Source organism: Malaya genurostris, chromosome 2, assembly GCF_030247185.1.
Source record: "Malaya genurostris strain Urasoe2022 chromosome 2, Malgen_1.1, whole genome shotgun sequence".
NCBI classification, from domain to species: domain Eukaryota; kingdom Metazoa; phylum Arthropoda; class Insecta; order Diptera; family Culicidae; genus Malaya; species Malaya genurostris.
The window spans coordinates 253,132,012-253,153,639 of NC_080571.1; the positions used below are offsets into that span (position 1 = coordinate 253,132,012).

Sequence of the window (21,628 nt, forward strand, 5' to 3'; positions counted from 1 at the left end):
TTTTGATTCAGTCATTTATATGTATATACAAAAAGGATCGAAACGGAAACAGATTCACGCGAAATTTGATAATAATAGGAATCCCGACATTGGTGTTAGGTTCCGGTTTGCGGTTTGGCACCTTTAACGCAAACCTTTGTTTTACACTTTCGGTTTTTGTGTATGCATATTTAATTATCCACTGGAGGGATGGTGAAACTTCATTGACAGGCTTTCAGGAATAGTAGCTACGATTTCTATTAGCAAGTTCTTCAATTTGACATAATTAAATGCAATCATGTTTATTAAAACTCTTTTAAACTATCGATTACGCGGAGTAGAAAGGATGGTTTAAAACTCTTTGAGTAAGCGCAATTGTTTGAAACGGGTATTTAAGTGACTATTTACGCAACCTCTATAATTCCTGGAATAATTTTAAAAGGGGTATCTATAAAATAAGTACAAAATTAAATTTTTTTGTTGCTTTAATCAATAGTTTCAAGAGTCTGTTCACACGATAAAATATACTGATAAACCAATCGAAACTGCACTTATTAGTAAGATGTTGAAAATAGAACTTCATGAACATCGAAAATGCGCAAAAAATGTCAAATCTGTATAAGCGAGCAATTTTCTACTTTCAGGTCTTTCCAAAGGTGTGGGCTTTATCCGCTTTGATCAACGCATGGAAGCTGAGAAGGCCATCAAGGAGCTGAACGGTACAGTACCGAAGGGATCCACCGAACCGATAACCGTAAAATTTGCCAACAATCCAAGCAATACGAAAACCGTCCCTGCACTAGCAGCTTACCTGGGTCCTCAGGCGGCTCGACGTTTTCCCGGACCGATTCATCACGCGACGGGGCGATTCAGGTGATCTTGAGTTTTGTGAAAACGTTTTTCTTTTTGGTTACTATATAGATATAGTTTAACGTGATCGTAAAAAAACCGTAGTGAACGTTCTAACGCTTTTCATATGGGGTAGTGCTATTCCGAATTACAGATACTCGCCACTGGCCGGGGACCTGCTGGCCAACACCATGATCCCAACGAATGCTATCGCCAACGGGTCCGGTTGGTGTATCTTCGTGTACAACCTGGCTCCGGAGACGGAGGAAAATGTTCTGTGGCAGTTGTTCGGACCATTTGGAGCGGTTCAGTCCGTCAAGGTGAGATACGTAAAATTGGTGACTATGAAAGACTTACCAAATGTTTGACGTATGTTTTCAGGTTATCAAAGACCTGCAAACCAACAAATGCAAAGGTTTTGGCTTTGTCACCATGACAAACTACGATGAGGCCGTTGTCGCCATTCAATCGTTGAACGGTTATACCCTCGGAAATCGTGTTCTGCAGGTTAGCTTTAAAACCAACAAATCTAAGAACGCGTAAAAAAAGTGAGACGAAGGACAGCGGGAGATCCCATTCAAAAAATGATCCGAGCGAAGGAAAGCAGATTTATTTGCGTTCGTTATTTTAAGTTATCCGAAATATGGGAAATTTACTGAAACAACAAACAACACACAAGTTAGACGAACGAACATGTCAGTATTCGATCTCGAAACGTGGAAGAAGGGCTCGATACCATTTTCCCTAGAACATTCATTATAAAAATACCGTAGGACAAAGAAAAGGGAGATTGCGAATACACGAGAGAAAAAAGGAAGTAGTGATTGTGACAAAACAAACAAAAAAAACTGGCCAACGAATACGCGATGATGATTGCAGCAAGGCTGCAATCGAAACACAGAAATAATTCCAAGATTTTTTAATCGAACAAGTTACACGGTAGGGCCTCTCGCATGTGACATCTTCCGTCCATGTGGGGGCGATTATAAAGCAGGTGGGGCATTTTTGCTCCATTCAGAGGCTCCATTTTTTCCAAATCCATTAGGACAACGTTTTCATCTAGTAGATTTTTAGATCAATTTATCGGAACAAACCGGTATGCATGGATTTAGCTATTTAGGGCAATTTTTTATACACACAGTGTAGCGAAGAAACGTGATGACGGAAAGGAGCAATCGGTGGAAGTGAAAGAAAAGTGAACAACTTGCCGGATAGTACTGTTTTTTTGCGTTAGTTCTTAATTATTTGTTGGATTTTTTGGTTAGATTAGTAATGGCTTTTCAGTTATGGAAGGTTCTTCTGGATTGATTTCGAGTTAGATTGTTTCGTTTGATTATCTGAAAGGTTATTTTAAAATGTCTCACTGGTTACCATTATCTACTTTCTTTGTACTTGATGCGTTCGTCTGCTAACCACATATGAGTTATATTTGTATTTGTTTATGTTGAACGTAATAAAATAACAAGAAAACACACCGTTCAAGTTTCGAGCGGCAAACTACACCTGATTCAATCTAAGTCACCACATAATCGGGACAGCCGTCGCCGAACCAGAGTTTATTCTAGTCTTTTCGATTACGAACCTATTACACTATTATAATTAGTATATTTAATATGTTTAATATTATTTATCGAATTCGTATGTATTTTATTATAAACTGTCGCTGAGATGTGTAGTGTTTGAGTTGTAGTTTATAGTTTGTGTTAATTTATTTATGTACGTTCAATATCTTTTTACATGTTCGAAACACACTACAACGACTTATTCATTCGATTAAGTTAAACCTTTGGCTGGTCAACTGCTTTGATTTCGTGCACTTTATGTTGGAATGATAATGACAAGGAGTAAAATACACTATGCAAAACTATAATTATTATTATTATTACTAGGTTTTATATTTTTTATTTGAGAAAAACTTGTACCTTACTTCACATTCATCGCGAGTGAAACGTACTATTATACCTGTCATACTGCTTTTGCCTATCTGAGCCGACAGTGTCGAAGGAGTAAGCGAGATGTCGGACACGCAATTCTGCTGAATGGACATAAAAGTTGCCGTCTACTTCCAATTCGTACAGTATTGCTTCGACATCTGATAGAGTTTTAACTGACGAAGAAACGACTACACACAACTAACAACTGGTTTTGGGGCGTCCTGCAGATCTCTCAGCTATGAATTTTAATTCGCACGTCGCCCGAGTGTATTCGCAATTATGGAAAAAGTCTAGAGGGTAATAAAACGGGCTTTCGGCATTCGTGTTGCACATCTAGCTCTCTGTAATCTGCTGTGTTTAATCGGTCTTCCGATATCAGCATGTTTGCTTATTTGGGACACAATCATGTCAATGACGGTGAGCTAGGCAAACCACTCGATTACAAGATAATACGTGGATCAATAAGTCCCGAAACTAACTCGAAACAACAAAAAAAACATATTTATTCATCACCATAGTCTATTGCAAAAGCAACACAAGCAGTCCAGGGCTTCTCTAATACTTCATTATCTTTCTCGTAGAAAGATTTATCTTTTATATCGAAATAAGCATTTTATTCAGTCGTCGATGGAGTATACCTACACACAGGTAATAGTATTTGGGGGCCATATTCGGTGAATGTGGTGGGAGTGGTAGCAATTCAAAGTTCAATTCACGCAGTCTAGCCATGCTTGTCGTTTTTGATCCATCGTGAACAAATGCGGCACTCACTTTGACAACAGCTTCTTCGTAGACAAATGTTTACGGAAACCAGTATACACATAGCTTTAATCTGTCAGCTATTTAACTCTGTTCTGATTTACGGTTTTCAAAAACGATTTGGAATACTTTTTCACGGTTTCCTAATGGCCTAATTGATTTCCCCATCTAAGATTCAAATGAAAGATTTTAAAACCCTATAATAACTTTTTGGTTTTCAATCAGATCCGACCTCCGGTTCAGGAGATACAAGGTGATTAGCGTAGAAATGGTTTATCGGGTTTGCAGATTTCGATAGTCGATAGACTTATTTCAGTTTTAGCGGTATTCGATTTTCGATTCCGGAAGGTGCCAAAAAATTTGATTTGGAATGAACTACGATTTCTGAAAGAAGGCTACACCGATTTTCAAAAATATTCGAATCAAATGAAATGGTTTACAATCCCTTAAATGAATTTAACTTACTACGGCCACATCGATTTCCAAATTCCGGTTTCGAAAGTATCGAGAATAGAGGAACTCAATCGTTTCCCCAAAGAAGACAAAAACGAATTTTATAAACAAAAATTCAAATTAAAGACTTCAAAGTCCCATACAAAATGGATAAGTTTTATCCGATTCCGGCTTCCGATTCTGTAATAGCAGGGTTAAAAGTCAAACCGTCATAGAAGATGACGATACCAAAAATCTTAAAAAATCTTCAAATTTAGGCTCAAAACTATTCCAATTTATTTATCATGTTAATTCATGGTCATGTCAACCGTTTTGGGTTATGCTGGTTTCTGAATTGAATAATGACCAAAAACTATAAAGTTGAGTTTATTTCGTCATCTCATGGAATGCTTAATCATTTGTTACACGTTTAGATTCAAAACATTAATTTTATGGTTCCGTAAGTATTTGTTTGATGAAACTGCCCTGGGTCGGTTTAAGTTTTCTCAAACGAAACAAACATTATTTGTCAACAGTTTCACTTTTTCTGTACCATTTAATTCCACTATTTCACTGTCACGTTATTACACTTTCACAAAGTCACTATACTTTAATGAAGCATAACAAACGTTACAATACAGATACGCGTATTTCGGAATGTTACTTACATCCTTCTTCAGTGTATCGGTTTACACTGAAGAAGGATGTAAGTAACATTCCGAAATACGCGTATCTGTATTGTAACGTTTGTTATGCTTCATTAAAGTATAGTGTCTTTGTGAAAGTGTAATAACGTGACAGTGAAATAGTGGAATTAAATGGTACAGAAAAAGTGAAACTGTTGAATACATTCCACTAACAGCTCCAGGTAAAAAATAGTGACATTATTTGTATTTTACCATAAATAAAATACATGTAGATTATCCAGTGCAATAGTTATGCAGTTGAGCAGCCCGTGACACCAAAAGCGCCGTCTGGTGAAAAATGGGTTCGTAAATGCTCCTAAAATGTATGTATGAATTTACCAGCGCATTTAACACAACCACAGTAGCTAATGGAAAAAAGTACACCCGTTTCTCACTAGAAAAGCTGTCAGTCAGCTGTCATAGTGCGAAATCTAGGTTTACTTGATATATGATGCGACTCAATACTTTAGAGATAAATGAGCGATTACTATGCTGTATATGAAGTTTTTTTTAAAGAGGTTTTAACCTTAAGGTCATTCGCCTCTTCGGGCCAGAAACACTTTCCTACCCTATGTGTAGGGTTCGGGAATCGAACCCAGGTGGGTTGCGTGGAAGGCTATCTGAAGTTTGATTTCAGAGAAACGCATGCAAACTTACTCGAGAATATTGCATAAATTTCTTATTAGTACACATTTCGGCAAAAGATCGATGCTAAATACTGGTGCTTGTTAAAAAGGTCTACATTATTTTGATGTGGAACACATCTTTATTTTCTATATAGGAGTGCAAATCAGAAACTCAAGAAAAACTACACGTAGAAATGAGGTCAGGTTTTAAACACTTACAAATCTTTGGCATACCGGATTTTCCTGCCATAGACGTCGGTTTTGAAGGAGTAAGCGATGTATCAAAGAGAGAGAGCATCGCTCTGATTGGTCAATCGATGCAAAAGCGAAGCTGTTGGAAGCACGCGAATCTATAAATAGAAGCGGAATTATAGCTAACGTTTCAGTCCTACTCGTAGCATGCTAGAGGTAGGTTGTTGCTAGACAGCACGACAAAAACGTGCCATAAAACGATTTGAAGCTTTAATTGGTATGATCTGATCTTGTGTCATGCAAGCTCGGATGAAATTTTTTGTTATGTCGTTTCCCCATGAAAAATTGACAACTACCTCTGGATAAATTTTGAGTGCTTAAGATTAATTTCTAATTTATATTAGATGAACTCGATTGATAATGAGAAATAGTTTATCGCTTCAACCGAAATCGCAGAATGGTAGAGAAACTTAACGCTTGAAAAACTGCTTGCATAAAAAACTTGAACACAAGCTTGACGAAGAGAAGCTTAACTATCGAAATCGCAAGTATGTACAAAGATATAATTTCATACATTTGGGATATTGGTGTAATTTCGTCGGCTATAAAACAAATGCAAATCAAAACAAATGATGTTCGGTGTTGGTTCGGATTGGTTGAACTTTTTGATTGTAGATCATTAGAAATAATGATTGCTTTGTTCCACATCAATGGCTCGAACAACCCCATGGGGCTGATCCTTGTAGTTTTTCAATATGTTTTGGAGATGTATTTCTTGCAGTAAAAAATACTCAAAAGATTTGAAACCAATTTTTTTCCAACTTCCGATTTTAATATCAATTAAGATTTTTTTTAGTAGTATAAAAATATTTTTTGAATGCGCTCAAAGGTTTCATATTTTAAAAAAATGTGGACGATAATCTATTAGAAGGAAACGTAAGGTGCTTAGTTCTAGTAGTTATGCATCATGAGTTTTCATCTCACAGAACTCTAATGGAGAGTTTAATGTTATTAAAAATTTGAAGTTTTCCACATTTTGAAACCATATGAAATCGAACCACGTCAACGGGTCCACAAATTAGGAGGTGTGACAATTAAGTAATGAGACTGATTTCATAAAAACCGCACATTTTAAAATTGTTTCACATCTCTACCATACCCCTCGAAGTAGTCTCTTTGAGCAGTTATGCAACGATTCCAGCGCGTTTGTCCATGCTTCGTAACATTTCTGAAACGCTTTGACTGAGATGTCAGCGAGTACCCTATCGACGACGATTATCGACTCAAAATAAGTTTCTTAGTCCACCGATTTTGTACCAGGGAACGAAAAAAGTCACAGGAGGACATATTGGGCGATGGCGAGGTGGTTGTTGCGATACGGTGATCCCTTTAGATACCGAATACTGGGACACGCTGATGTTGTCGTGATGAAGGATCCAGTTACAAACGATTTGAGCGCACCCTGTTTTCGTTTCCGTCTTTTTTCGAGTACTGTGATTTACAGTTGCCTCGAGAGTCAGTCAGTCAGTCAACTGAAATCCCGCATCGCGCCTTGTATTCTATGCTTTAACACCCCTTCTGAAACATTTTATGCCATCAAAACTCCTTCGAACGAGCAAGAGCACTATCACTATGCAGAAATCCTTTCCGATTCGGCTACTAATCCGAGTTTTCGCGTTGCTCTAGACATTGAACTAGAACAATGAAGATTGAAGGTAAGTTTTACATCCAAAAAAATCCAATAAAACACAAACGTAGCTAACAAGATAAACTGTTGTAAGCGTTTGCCTAACAATTTTGTACTCGAAGGGTATGGAGTACTTCACTTTACTTGACATTTGACAAAGCCGATCACGAGATGGTTTCGTTTTTGAAGATGAATGCAATCCTCATAATTCTGAGCTAACGAATACAGTTTCAAATAGGCGGAGTTAACTAGTTTGCATCCATACCCAAGCACGAAGGTGACATAGTTGAGCAACAGTGCTAGCAAAGGGGGACTCATATTGCTACCTTATAAAACTCATAATTTGTCGTAACCGGAGTAGATTCTATGTAGCCTAACTGTACTCTTAAGACTCTACCTCACAAGTAGAAACTCAACCATTCAACCATGTTTACGTGATGTACCAAGTCGCGACAGTTTACGGAATAGAATTCGGCAGTCTATGCGATCGAATGCCGTTCTTGGATTGGTCTGCCCGCTTTTCACGGCAATGGAAATAGAGCTTGTTGGAAGAATAATTGAACCATGAATTGATTGTATGCAAGAAACAGGAATTCCTATACTTAATTTTTCATTTTTTATAGTGAAAGCGACGAATGCGTCATTTTTTGAAAGTGTTTTCGAGTGGTATATATGAGCTTATCAAAAATGGATCATGTGGCGGATATTTCTATTTTTTGATTTGTAACGAAATCATTTCTCATTAAACTCAAATCGCACTATGCCAAGTTCTAAGTCGTTGTATGATCGTGAACCAACCGAATAGTCAGTCGTGTGATCTTACTAATAAGGATAAATTATTTATTCTATTTCAGTAATGAAACAGTCGTTAACGTTTCGAATAAAGCGTACACACTTAAAACCGATTCTCGAGTTCGGCCTAAGGAATGTATCGAAAAGTAGTTAGCAACATTGATTATTGAATAAAAAAGCGAAAAAACATATTTTGACATAAGTTTTCGATATATTGTAGAAAAGTTACATTTTTATGCATTTCATTGATTATATTGAAGAAAATCCTAGTTTCTGTGAAACTTGGGACTTGACATTCATCATTCTGCACAGTTACTTTTGTGACTTTCCTGGTGGCAGCTGTCCAGTTTTTTTTAACTCCTGCATGTTTCGGGACACTGTACCTTCCTTCCGAAAGTGCCGCCATTCATGAAGAAAATCGACGACCGCAAACCACAGGTACAAATTGCTTGCCAGACCAACACCTTCTGTCCAAACTTTTCCATCGTCACCGTAATGTCAGCGTCGTCCAGGTCCTGGTACACCGATTTCGTATAATATTGCGGCCCGGGCAGCGCTCCAGAGTCTTCCTTGGCGTAGGTTTCGTCGTCGATCAGGATGCATCCGTCTTTATTCTGTAGAATCCGGTTATACAGTTTTCGCGCTCTTGTTTTGGCCTGAACATGCTGTACCAGGGACTTTTTCGGCACCTTCTGTTTCTTGTACGTTTTCAGGGAGTTCCTAACTTTGATCCGTTGAATCATCCCGATATTGGTGTTGAACTACTTGGCCAAATCCCGCGTCGACGCCGATGGGTTTTTCCTGATGTACTCAACCACTTTTAAGTTCCGGCCGGACTGGCTGGGACCCGTTTTCCTACCGGATCGTGTCCAAGTGTGCATAATTTTCTTTCGTGTTTCCGGATCAATTCGACTCATCATTGAAACGATAAACCGTACCGAAACCAATCGATTGTGCAGCTTTTATTGACATGTAAACAAACATGTCACCGCAAAACACGCTGCAAAAAATTAAGCCATTTCAGAGTAATAACTGTTTGAATGTTGCTAACTACTTATCGATACACTCCTTAATAAAATGTCAAATTAGATTGGCAACACGTAATTTTGTTGATTGTTCCCTATCACGATGTAGAATTACACTGGTGGCGAGATAGGGCGGATTTGGCTGTGTTCGTAATTTTTTCATGAAAATAGGTATGGCATCAGGATCCACGCAAGTAAACATCGGAACAAAACATGGGTCAAAATTCTATTTCCGAGCTAATATGTGGTGTTTTCAAGTATTCCCGTGATACATATGGTGTAAACTTTGTTTTTGGTTGTAGCAACTGGACGTGATTCGACGGATGATCCTGAATCGCTCGATGCTTATACTTTTCTTCCCCATATCTTCTTGTTTTCCAACAAAAAAATAACAATCGCATTCTCACATAGAAAAATCTCGCCACCTGCCCATTTACCAACGTGGTTCCATATGCTCTTTCAGAGAAGCCAGATCTGCAGATGTGGGACATAGTGCTGCAGACATTTTTTGTTTGCAGACTTTTGAAAATAGAGTTTTTCGCAGACTTTCGTCCAAATTTACAGACTTTTGAAATTGCCGCGACCTTTTTTTTGCACGCCAAATCAGTTTTGCGTGTCATACTTAATAGAGAAATTGCTGCCAGCAAGGCATGCTTGCTAACTGCAGATTTTTTTCACATTATTTACAGACTTTTTAAACCCTGTCTGCAGATATTTGAAATTTTCACCTGGCATCTCTGTGCTCTTTTGAGACATTCGTGAAAGTAAAGTTTAGGTTGAAGTAGATAACTTGCTAAAGCGCACTTTTTTGCCAAAGTTTAGCATAATATTATTGCATAACTTGGTAGTAAAACGCAAGTATACTGAAACCAGCAGATTCATCTGCCGATATTTTGAACAAAGTGTTAGCTTTTACTGAAATTCGGCAAGATACTTGTAATCCGATTTTGCATAGCACCACGTCGTCATTTCTATACGCTAACTCTTCTCGAAAATGGCTTAACCGATTTCAACAAGCTTAGGCTAGTTTGAAAGCTACTATTGAGTTGTGAATCAACTTCAAAGATCAACACGCTGCCACTTTAATTTCTGGAGATATTACCGCAGAAGTGACGTAATTGACAAACCGCACTTTTTATACATACGCTGAATTTTATCGGAGATGGCTGAATTGATTTCAACAAGTTTAGGCTGGTTTGAAAACTACTATTGGGTTGTGAATCAAGTTCGAAGGATCAAGTGGCTGTCACTTCGGGTTCCCGAGATATAAAGACATAAAAGGCGTAACCGACAAAACACATTTCAATTTTCTTACATGTGACTTATCGACCTTAATAAGCTCAGCCGCGTTTCAAAGCTACTATTGGGAAGCGAATCAAATTCGAAGATCCTGTGACTGTCACTTCCGGTTTCGGAGATACATTGGTATCAGTGACGTAAACGACAAAACGCATTTTTTCTCCGCTTGATTTTCTTGGGTACGGCTTATCTGATTTTACCAAGCTTTTGAAAGCTACTACTGAGTTGTGAATCAAGCTCGAAGATCAATTGGCTGTCACTTCTGATTCTGGAGATATAATGGTTTAAGTGAAGTATCCGATAAAACTAATTTTCTTTCTTCGTTGAATTTTCTCGAAAATAGCCTAACCGATTTCTGTAAATTTAGGCTCGCTTGACTGCTACTATTGCGTTGTGAATCAACTTCGAAGATCAATTGACAGTCACTTCCGGTTCCGGAGATATAATGGTATAAGTGACGTAACCGACAAAAGGACTCTCTTTCCGCTCTTATTTCAGAAAGTTACCAATGATCAAGTTCAAAGGAATTATTGCTGATACTTTTGGTTTCGAGAATGTTATCGAATATGTGACGTATGCGTTGAGTCATGCTTCTATGAACTAATCAAAACAATCTGAATGAAGTTGTGTTGAAAATCAGCCCAATTCGTGTAATAAATTATCCTAACGAAAGACAAGGTCTTAGTCGCCACAGCATTCAATTACAGTCCTATCTCTATGGGAACACATCCGACAGAAATGATAATCTCAGCTGATATATGGTAGCAGTAGTGACGATTATGATCTCGAATACGATATATTGAAGATAAATCAAACCTTCGATTGACTTTCAATGATTCCCCGGTTAGAAACTAGCTATGGGTTTAAGTCCCGTCTCTGCGGTAACATTTTCGTGGTTTTCATTCCATAGTTGTATTCACATGTCATTTTTCCAATTTGTTTTCCTGTTAAATACTGATCAAATTTAAAACTAGCTCAAAACGGCTCTACATTGTAACAAGACTAAAACAAATCATTGAAAAAGTGTGTTTTGATGAGATTGTTTGAACGACAAGAGAAAGGCATCATCACAGCACTAGGTGGATTAGGACGAGTTTTTTTTTTATTAAAGTTAGTATTCATTAAAATACTCCCTTTTCGACAACCTTAACTTTTGTGATATCCTTTTATTACATTAATAAAGGAACATTCCTTTCACGCTAACTCATGATTCGGTAGCTCATGATTCATGATAGAGAAATTATTGCTACCAGGCTCGGCAATAATTGACAGTCTCCAAATTTAGGATTTAGAAATCAAATTTGAGTGTGTAGATATTGTATATACAATAAAGCGGTCGGTTGCCGAACGTAATATATTCGTACAATCCGGCTGCCGAAAAATAAAACCTTTCAGGTAATTAACAGTGATCAGGATTTGAATATCTTCAGCCGATCGTCAAACTTTAAACAGTTAGTTGTCGCTTATCTGGCCACGGGTTTATCTCTTTGGGTCGTTCTCCGAAGCTGTTTTAGACAGATTTTCGATATCATTACACCTGCCACTCGGGAATATTACTACGCATCACTCAAAGTATCAACTTTGCTTCCGTCATTTTTTTCCAAAAGTATTACAAAAAAGTGCTTACAGATGTATTATTCAAAGTATTGTCTGTCGCTAGCGACAATTTTTTCACATCTTTCCGGCAATTTTCGGATCCCGGCTCGAAAAAAGGAGTCCTCTTTTGACGCTATCCTTGAAGCAATCCATTTTTCCAACTCTTCGAAGGATTGAAAATGTGGATCTGCCAGGCCGTGTGCCATCGAACGGAATAGGTGGAAATCAAAAGGGGCGACATCTGGGGAATACGGCGGGTGGGGCAACACTTCCCATTTCAGCGTTTCCAGGTACTTTTTGACCACTTTTGCGACGTGAGGCCGAACATTGTCGTGCTGGAGGATGACTTTGTTATGTCGCTCTTGATATTGTGGATGGATAGACGGCGCTCGATGTCCCTCGGTTTCAACTCGTACGGCACCCAGTTTCCTTATTTCTGAATCATGCCCAGGGCCTTGAGACGTTTTGAAATGACTTGCTGACTCATTCCCAACGATTTGGCAAGCTCTTCTTGGGTTTGGCACGAATCTTCATCAAGATGTGCTTCTAGTTGTTCATCTTTGAAGGTTTTTTCCTCTTCCACCACCGACATCCAAATCACCATTCTTGAAACGTTGAAACCATTCCCGAAACGTTCTTTTTTTTAGAGCAGCATCACCGTAAGTTTCTGAGGGCATTCGATGCGCTTCAGCTGCATTTTTTTCGAATTGTAACAGAAAAGTAAAACTTCCCGCAAATGGCGAGAATTGGGCACATAAACAGACATTTTCGAGCGTGAATAGCACGAAAACAAGAACAACTGTCACTGAAACGGCGATGACAATTCATTAGGCACTGTACACACTCACTTTAAAGGCATTATCATCTATGTATTTTGACCAGCCTCAGCAGGTACAGGCACCTATCGGAAAGCGGCGGAAACAAAGTTGTACACCTGATAGATTATATCATATATTTCAAATTAGAGTGGTTGTCTAATTTACTCTGTTTTTCAAACCATTACCATGACTTTCCCTAACAGAGACGAAAATTCTGTATAATTAAGCTCACTTTGCATTTCGCATAGCATTGATGTTATTATGTAAACAGAGTCCCTTTACACAACAAGAATTCATGTTGAACCGATTTGCACTCTATGTTGTTCGTTAACGCCGTGGAGAAGGCTTCCGTACACGTCAACAAGGGAACCATATGTAGATTTATTGTTTGTCCCGTTCACCTAGCATGAGACGCAATTATTTCTATCGGAATACTGCTGATCCTTTTGCATTTGAGGATAAGGGTGGACGACTTTTGTCATGCTTGATCAGCACCTCTCATCGGCATCACTAAAGGATTTAACGGTCCTTTTTAGATTCCATTCAAAATTCAATGAATAATTTTTCAATAAGTATACGTGGAACACAAAGATGTGGCTGCCTCCGTATTCAAAGCTAAAATGAACAGTTGTTTTGATAGTAGTTTTGTATCTCTCCGTCAACAGTTCGAACAAGCCCGTAGTCGTTATTTTATGAATGCGTTTCGTTTTTTGTGTGATTTTATTGCTTCGCTATCTATTTTATTATATTCTCATAGAAACTTTTGGTTTCAATATTGTACACAACTTAGCTAGAATTCAAAGTGTTAGATCGGGGTTATTGAAGTTTTTTTTATTAATTATATTTTTTGTCAGTTTATTCAATAAACCAAAATTACTTCTGTATGGAATGAAGGTCGACTGTCAAATACGTCCTATAATGTAATTCATCGGGACCACATCCTAATAGTGAATTTACATACTACCAACCTTTCTGTTAACAAAATTTTTTTCATGTCATTCAAACATAAGCTGACAGATGTAGCTCTAGGAGGCTCAATGATATTCGTATAGCTCTATCAGCTTATAAAATATGAACAACTTAGAACTTATTTTAACAATAATCAATGAAAAAGCTTACATTTATCACATTGTACAATATTCGATACATAGCACATGTTGAAATTTATCAAGTTAGTTTATTAGACTGCAGCTAAGTTTGTATGATTTTTCTTACCATTCCTGAGGATCGATACCTTTGCCAGTGTCGTACGTAATCCGAGCAAGTAGTAGACGCCAACGACGGAAACAATAACAAATCGATACCTAAATCACAAGCTACACATACATATATACCAATAAACATAGAGGTTGTGCTAGTTTATGAACTACCGTAGTGATCCATGTGCTGTAGCAGAAATACCGGAAATAGACGCGAAAGTCGAAGAAGAAAGCCATAGTAGTTCTTACCATAGCAATTATCACACTTTTCGCGACGTAAAAGAAACAGAACAAAAGAGAAAAAACAACATCAACAACAATCATGATGAAAAGAAGAATTATCCATAATAAAACACAATGCTTCAGCATATTCAAACGATACTTGGATTAGTCTTTGAGTAGATCTATATAGTAAATAAAATATTAGATTGAGTATGACTTATCCATTGACATGAAACATAAAATTTAACAAAATCGACTATTTACATGCAGATAGAAAACAAACATTTAATAAGAACAGAACACTAATTACTTGTCCTTCACGAAAATATTCAGTAATAATTTGATGTTGTTCCGAACAGTTGTATTCAGATTTATCAACGTCTATTAACGAAAAGCAAAACAAAAACATTTTAAAATCTTTCCATAAGGGTACAAGCGAAAAAAAAAACGCAAACAACAAACACCTACTGAACTAATGCATGTAGTTTACCGAGCTTAGTTCGGTTCAGGCTTGGTGCTCCCTCATCCCTTCCTTCCGAGACCGAGACTAAACTTAACTCTATGTCGAACCGCCAAAAATGCAGTGAATTTAGCAGCAAATAGCATACGAACTATAGGTAGGTGATAAGAGCGAAGAACAGGCAGCCCACGTTGCGATTTCTATGTATCTGTTTGTTCTAGCGATCGAAACACGAATCAAATTCTTACAAAACAAAACAAAAACAAAAAACAAAACAAAAATTAAGAATGTATAAAATGTGATCCCACCAAGAATAAATCAATACTCAACAAGAAACCCAGAGGAAACGATCTACCATTTATTAGGTAATGTCAAGGAAGAATGTGGAAAAGTGAAATTTTTAGATAAGGCAGAGAGAAAATTACTTATTCTATGAGAATATGGAATCAACAGCACGTGTTAACATTTTATAAAATGAATCGCAAATAACGGTGAAAAATACAAAAAATTGAATTCACCTTTTTATCGAATTTAATGCGACATAATCATTGACAAACTGCTCAACTTTTCATCGTACATGTCGCGTTTATGGTTTGTATAAATGTTTTCTATGTTCATCGTTTAATGTTGCATTTGCCGCACGTGTATCTGTGCTCCTTCGTTGTGTTAAATGGACACCTTGCTGGTCTTGTGTGCAATAACAAAATGTATACACACTGGGATGATTTCAATATTGTTGATTCACTGTGAAAATTAGGATAAAAAGTAATTCAAAAGTAAATCTGTCAAAGTCAAACTGTTTTATGCTCGTCGGAGTTAGCTTGCCAATTGGGATCTATTGTTTTGTGCAAGCATTTTTCTCATATAAAGCAATGGTTCCCAACCTTTTTATATCGCTGACCCCAATTTGAAATTTGAAGAAAATTTACATATGTAATATTCTTGTATTAGTCTGAATAGGTAAAAGCTCATATTGAATTCCATTTACTTTAATAACACTCAATACTCAGCAATAAATTTTTAATTTTACAGGAAATTAACCTCCCTAATGATGAAAACACAATTTATCAAATGATTAGATTCTACAATATCGACTTGAATCTGTGAAAACTGCGGCCTAAAAATAATGGTATTTCGGACGTTTGTCTGAAAAAACAAAGCCGTACAGCTACCCGATGTCAAATAATGTTCTACACTATCATAACTGGACGTAACTCAAAAATGACAGGTCACTCAATTTCAATAAAAAATTTTCACAGTCAAAATAAAGGTTTCTATCCATCTAGTAATTTTTAAGTTAAGGAACGAAGCAGTCAACATTTAAGTAATTTGGAAGTAACATTTTTTCTCCAGTTAAGTCAATTTTACTTAAATTTAGGATTTTTGCAATCAAAATTTGCAATCTCATTTTCACTTGTTTTTAATACATGAAATACCTAGTTTGAGTTCGTTTTCTCCCGAGTGAGAAGTGTAAGAAAGTGATTAAAATCGTTAAACAGTCTAGGGTCAAAATTGAACTTCGAATTTTGAATACATTTGTGTTGGATTCCTCACTTGACACATATAGTAGTGACAAAGTTTCTTTCAAAATCATCAACGAATCTAGAAACGGCAATGAAAAACGAAATACTATATGCTGCAGATCTTAAATTAAAAAAAAAAAAAAGAAATCGCACCGAACCAGCGATGCCAGATCGTTCGCACTGAATTTCCGTATTCCATGTAGTATCGGGGTGGTGATAGAGAAAAAATCAGTATAAATCCGTGTAGGAGTTTATTTATGATTGATTATTGTCGCTGTAGCACTAACCTGCAGTTCGCTGGACAGTCCAGTGCAGCGATAATTCCGAGCGACGTCAGATGAATAGTCATTTCCTATTCATCAATTGATAGACACATGTTACATCAGACATATTTAGTTGTTTTGATCATGAGCCACGTGCACTTACAGTAATGAATAAATTTTCTTGCTTTCACTATCGGAGTTCATAGCAAATTAATATCTTATTCTGCATACGTTTCAAGTTGATAATGTATGTCTGGGAGTCAATGGGTTTGAGACTAAATGGTACAAGGTAGTGAAATTTCGTATAATTTAGAGTGATTTATATATCGTATGACACTCTACATAACAATGGTGCACTGTGAACTTCGCTGGAGGAACATAACCAGGCAAGAGGAACGTCGCTTCTGATTTTTTTCTGCAAGCACAATACATCAATTATTGCGTAATTGATGTATGGTGATTTTTGGTGTACAAACGAAAGTTTCTAACTTCATACGAAAAAATGTAGTTTAATCCAGAGTAAATTATCTCTAGCTTCTTTATTGTACTCATTGAAGTGCCTAAATACATCCAGGAGAAATCAATCAGGACGGAAAAGGAAATTTTATTATTATTAATGTTCAAAGAAAATATAGAAAATTATCATAAATTTTGTTGTTAATTTTTTTTTCTCATTGTTCGTAGAAAAAGTTTGATACAGTTTCGGTGTTAATTACATAATTGATATATAGAATCGACAAGAATCTATGGAGACAAGAGAGCAAACTGATGATAAATAAGGCGGGTGAGTGTATTGAATGAGAAGAATACACAAAGTTTGTATATGTTCTACAAACTTTTTATGCTCTCTGAAAGTTCAACCCCGTATCAATCACCGTATGATAAAGTAAGATAAACTTTTGGTAATATTACTTATATTTGTGGAAAAACCAAACTTGCTTGAAAATCTGTATAATACCAGTGTTTTTAGCGAAATTCGTATAAAATTTAGTAAATTCTACCAATGTACTTGAATATCAATAAAATACTGAAAAATCCGTATATCTGGTAACCCTGCACCGAACAGCGCAATGCGGTTGAAGTGTTATGTTTACTCCAATGTTTGAAAACTCAACGCTTGCTCTAAAAGAGAGCGCAATTTTTTTCTTAAACTGATACCCAAATCTTGACATATTGTTCCAGGTTATGAATATTAGTAATCGAAACTCAAATCAGGAGTTATGTTCAATGAGCGTGTATTCATGATTTACTCACTTGGGAAAAAGGGTGTAATTTAACGTCTTTTGAGATCGACTTTCACAAACAAAATCTAGACAATACACTTTTTTATGCGTAGCTTGACCATTATAGTTCAACAGAACCATTGTAATTTGACCATTTGACATTAATGTCATTAATGTGTTTGGTTCGTACATGGCAACGGGGGTTAGAGCAAGCCTGATAAAAAAATCAGGTTCGAAACTGACTCGAATTTCAATTTAACAACGTTGAAACTAGGTTCGAAACTAGCATCAAACAAACGGTTTGACAGCAGTTAGGGTGGAAACTGGGTTAGGTTTAGCATCAAACGAAAACGATATAAGAATCCTTCCGATATTCGGGAATCAAATGTCATTGTAAATTCAAAGTAAATTATTATTATGATAAAGAATACAGTGAATTCATCATCACATGGAAATGATACAATTTTCCGTGACTAAATAGTTAATAAAAGTCTGACAACAGGAATTGTGCCTGAATCGTGGAAAGTGTCGACTATTGTTCCAATTCCAAAGACAATAAATACGAGAGATGCTACGCTTTACAGACCTGTCAACATGTTGGAATTGCAAGAGAAGATATTGGAAGTTATAGTCAAAGAACAGTTATTAAGATTTGAAATTCGAATAATCTTTTGATTGCGGAAAACTCAGGTTTTAGAAAAAATCACTCAAAGGAAACTTCTTTTGCGTAATTGGAAGTGTAATTTTGAAGGTGTTAAATGCACTGTAGCGATTTTTTTAGATTTCAATAGAGCATTTGAGACAATTGACAGAGCGCAGTTGCTAAGACTATCATATAAAATTGGGCTACGTGAAGTTGTGTTACAGTGGTTTAAGAATTATCTGTCAAACACGAAACAAAGGATCAAATTTGGTAACTTCTTCTCAAATATTCGACACAACGATTTGGGTGTGCCTCAAGGAAGTTTCTTAGGTCCACTATTGTTCTCTTTATATACATGAATGATATAAAAAATCGTCTGGGTAGGGGAAAGTTGGAACTTTTCGCAGATGATTCTGCCTTATACTGGAAAGTTAAGAACCAAAACGAGATTATAGAATGAAAAAACGCTGAATTAGAAGATCTAACAAAATACTTGGATAACGAAGAAATTTTGTCTTAATTTGGCCAACATTAAATGGATGATTATTGACTATCGGAAAATAATGCAAACACCAATACTGCGAATAATCAACCATGAAATAATCACAAGGATTGTTGAGCGAAGAATTTACACAAACTCAAAAAACAAATGGCTGAGAGCCGTCGGTTGAAAGCTTGAACGTTAGTCCCTATGTAATTTTCGATCATACACATTTCATGGGAAAGATCTAGAAGGTGGGAAAATGGGATACTCATGTGCTGAATGAAGAGAGCATGAAAAGAGAAAAAACGGTGAGCAAAATGTTACTTGCGATTTTTGAAACAAAGGGTAGAGAAATAGATTTATTTCGGAAATTACAAGCGCAGTAAATGATGATCAGCCATTGAAATTAACTTCAAAACGATGCTTTTCTTTCGGTAGGATCAAAATGGTTTCTTGCACTACAACCTTTTCAAACCAGAGGAAACTGTAAATAATAATCGCTACCGAAAGCAAATGATGAAATTGAATCCAGCGTTGTTTGAAAAATGATCCGAATGCTTGACAAGACATGAGAAATTTTGCAGCACGACAGTGTCCGAGCGCTTATATCGATGTCTCACGAACTTGCTGAACAGCACTTCACTAGATATGAAGACATGAAAAAATGGCTTCACGGCTGGATCACATCGAACAGTTTTTCCGACGTTTTATTCGTCAGTTGGTGGAAAGATGGAAAAATACATGGCTGTCGTAAGCAACTAATTGAAATAAAAAGTCTCGAACCCCACTAGATCGATAAAAGTAGGTACCAAGTCGATGATTCTCTGGTGGTCGCCTGGAGCATTATTGTTGCACGATAGTAGGTTAATAGAAATTCTTACTATCTAACAAATCATTTCATTCGTGGAGCTCGGACGGACTTGTTTGGCACAATCTAACATTCAGTGGTTGACATATTTTATGCTTCCGTTATTGCTGTTGCGATTTCGCATGTGACAGGCTGTGTTGTCACAATCTTTATCGTAATGCAGAACTGTTGGTTTGAAAACAATTTAAAAGCAACTGTATTTATTTCTGCCGTTCAGTTTTCTTCATTTTATTCCATTCCATGGTTCTGGTGATGTAGTTGAGTTTTCGGTTTTGGATAGGTATGTATAACGTACGGGATCTTGGATTCCGTCCTTCAGCCACGAGGCGAACTACCGTGGTCCCGATAGAATACCGACTCTGGTGGATTCGTTGTCCGTTGGTGATTAGCTGAAGAAGCTCACCAAGAAAGGAGAAAAGACATAGTTGCTGTGCTAGCCGTGTTCTTCGCCCGTAAAATATTGATTCGAGCGGTTGAACACAAGTAATCCAATTAGTATAAACAGTTTGACAGATACGACTCATACGACAACATATCGTTTCGATTTCGTTTCCCATTATCGATTTTCGTTGCCGCATGCTGATCCCCAGTGTATTTTAAAGCTCACGGGAAATCGACAGTATTACTAGAAAACGGGAACCACAAAAAGTGACGACGAGGAGAATGATTGAACGTTACCAAAATAATAAGAACAATGTCATACAACGATATAGAGAACAATTTTATATTGTGTAACAGTAACACCTGTAGTGAACTTTGATATGAATATACCCATTTCCCAGCATATTGATTGAATAAGATAGAAGCACTATTATAATTGCTATTTGATGTTTAATATAGGAGCAAAACTCATCGACAAACGAAAAACAAAACAAAATAGAAAAGGATAGTAACAACAAGGACATACATTTTCTGTCGGTAGTCAACGCACTTCATAAAATCATTTCGCATGAAAGAGCAGAGAAAAAAAGATTGTCATAATTCTCACAATTAGTACTAAAACCATATTTTGCTCGGAGTATGTATCTGCCTATTTATACAATTTAAAGAAATAATACGTATTACTAGGATATAGTTCTACTAGTTCAGTCTCTTTCCATTTCGATCGAGCAACATTTTAGCAACTCAACGTTTACGATTGCGTAAAGTTTAATTACTTTCATGTCTAGGTAGCACCTATAGCCAAATGCATTATCATTTCCCCTATAACAAGAAGAAGAAAAAAAGATCTTTACGATGAAACATTGTATGCATAGATTTCATTCTAGAATTATCTCTTATAGCAGTATTTATCAAGTAAAGGAGACTAAAGAACAGAAATGAAGTATTAAATATATTTGTGAAATTTTAATACAAACAGAAAGTTATTCCATAGGTAAATAAATATGATCTTAAGTGTATGTTTTTCAGTGTATTTCGAGATTTATGATTCCTCCTATCTCAATATTACAAAACTAAAAACCTTATCAAACGAAAAGTGGTTACCAAACTAGCAGAAACAAGATCTATAGTTTATAGAAAAAATATAATTGATGTGTAACGTTCGTCTAGCGGTCCACTGAGGCTGCGGGCAGTATAATTAGCTACCGTTCATTGCATTCAACATACTTCTTAGTAAGAGTGTGTTTCGTTGTTTAGTCCTAATGCCGCCGGTAACGAAAGCTATATTAGTTGTCCAACTTTTAGATAAGTAGAGTAAGGGAAACACAATGAATGCTAAAAACACCAAACAAAACTATACATCTACAGACGTTAGCTTAGGAAACAGTTTTTCAGTTTTCGCATCGGAGATATTTACATCAGCTACAGGTAATCGACGGAAAAGCCAAGCAATGAGCGGCAAACTGGTACCAAAAACAACGGAGGACTTTGAATTTATTTTATTTAAATATTTCTGAAACAGTAAATCGACCGGTAATTTAGCGATAACTCAGCAAGAATGGGGAACATAACTGCATAGTGATCCAAACTAGAAACCAACCGACACAAAAGAAGATAAAACAAAATGGCGAGATTCTAACTCGGTACCGCGTTTGAACGATGTGGATGAAAATCAATTGAATTTTTCG

The 21,628-nt window shown here is 36.6% G+C and overlaps 1 protein-coding gene across 6 annotated transcripts in view; it reads left to right on the forward strand.

The window, feature by feature from the left end:
* LOC131429524 (ELAV-like protein 3) overlaps nucleotides 1-2,698 on the forward strand; it is an 88,979-nt gene extending 86,281 nt beyond the window's left edge. For 4 of the 6 annotated variants that reach the window (XM_058593698.1, XM_058593696.1, XM_058593700.1 and 1 more), the window contains 3 exons: nucleotides 624-852; nucleotides 965-1,148; nucleotides 1,210-2,698. In XM_058593698.1, coding sequence (XP_058449681.1) covers nucleotides 624-852; nucleotides 965-1,148; nucleotides 1,210-1,371 — 575 coding nt within the window. In that variant the 3' untranslated portion in view covers nucleotides 1,372-2,698. The remainder of the gene's footprint in view (nucleotides 1-623; nucleotides 853-964; nucleotides 1,149-1,209) is intronic. The other 2 variants (XM_058593701.1, XM_058593699.1) reach the window with 1 other exon arrangement.
* The last annotated feature ends 18,930 nt before the right edge of the window (nucleotides 2,699-21,628 follow it).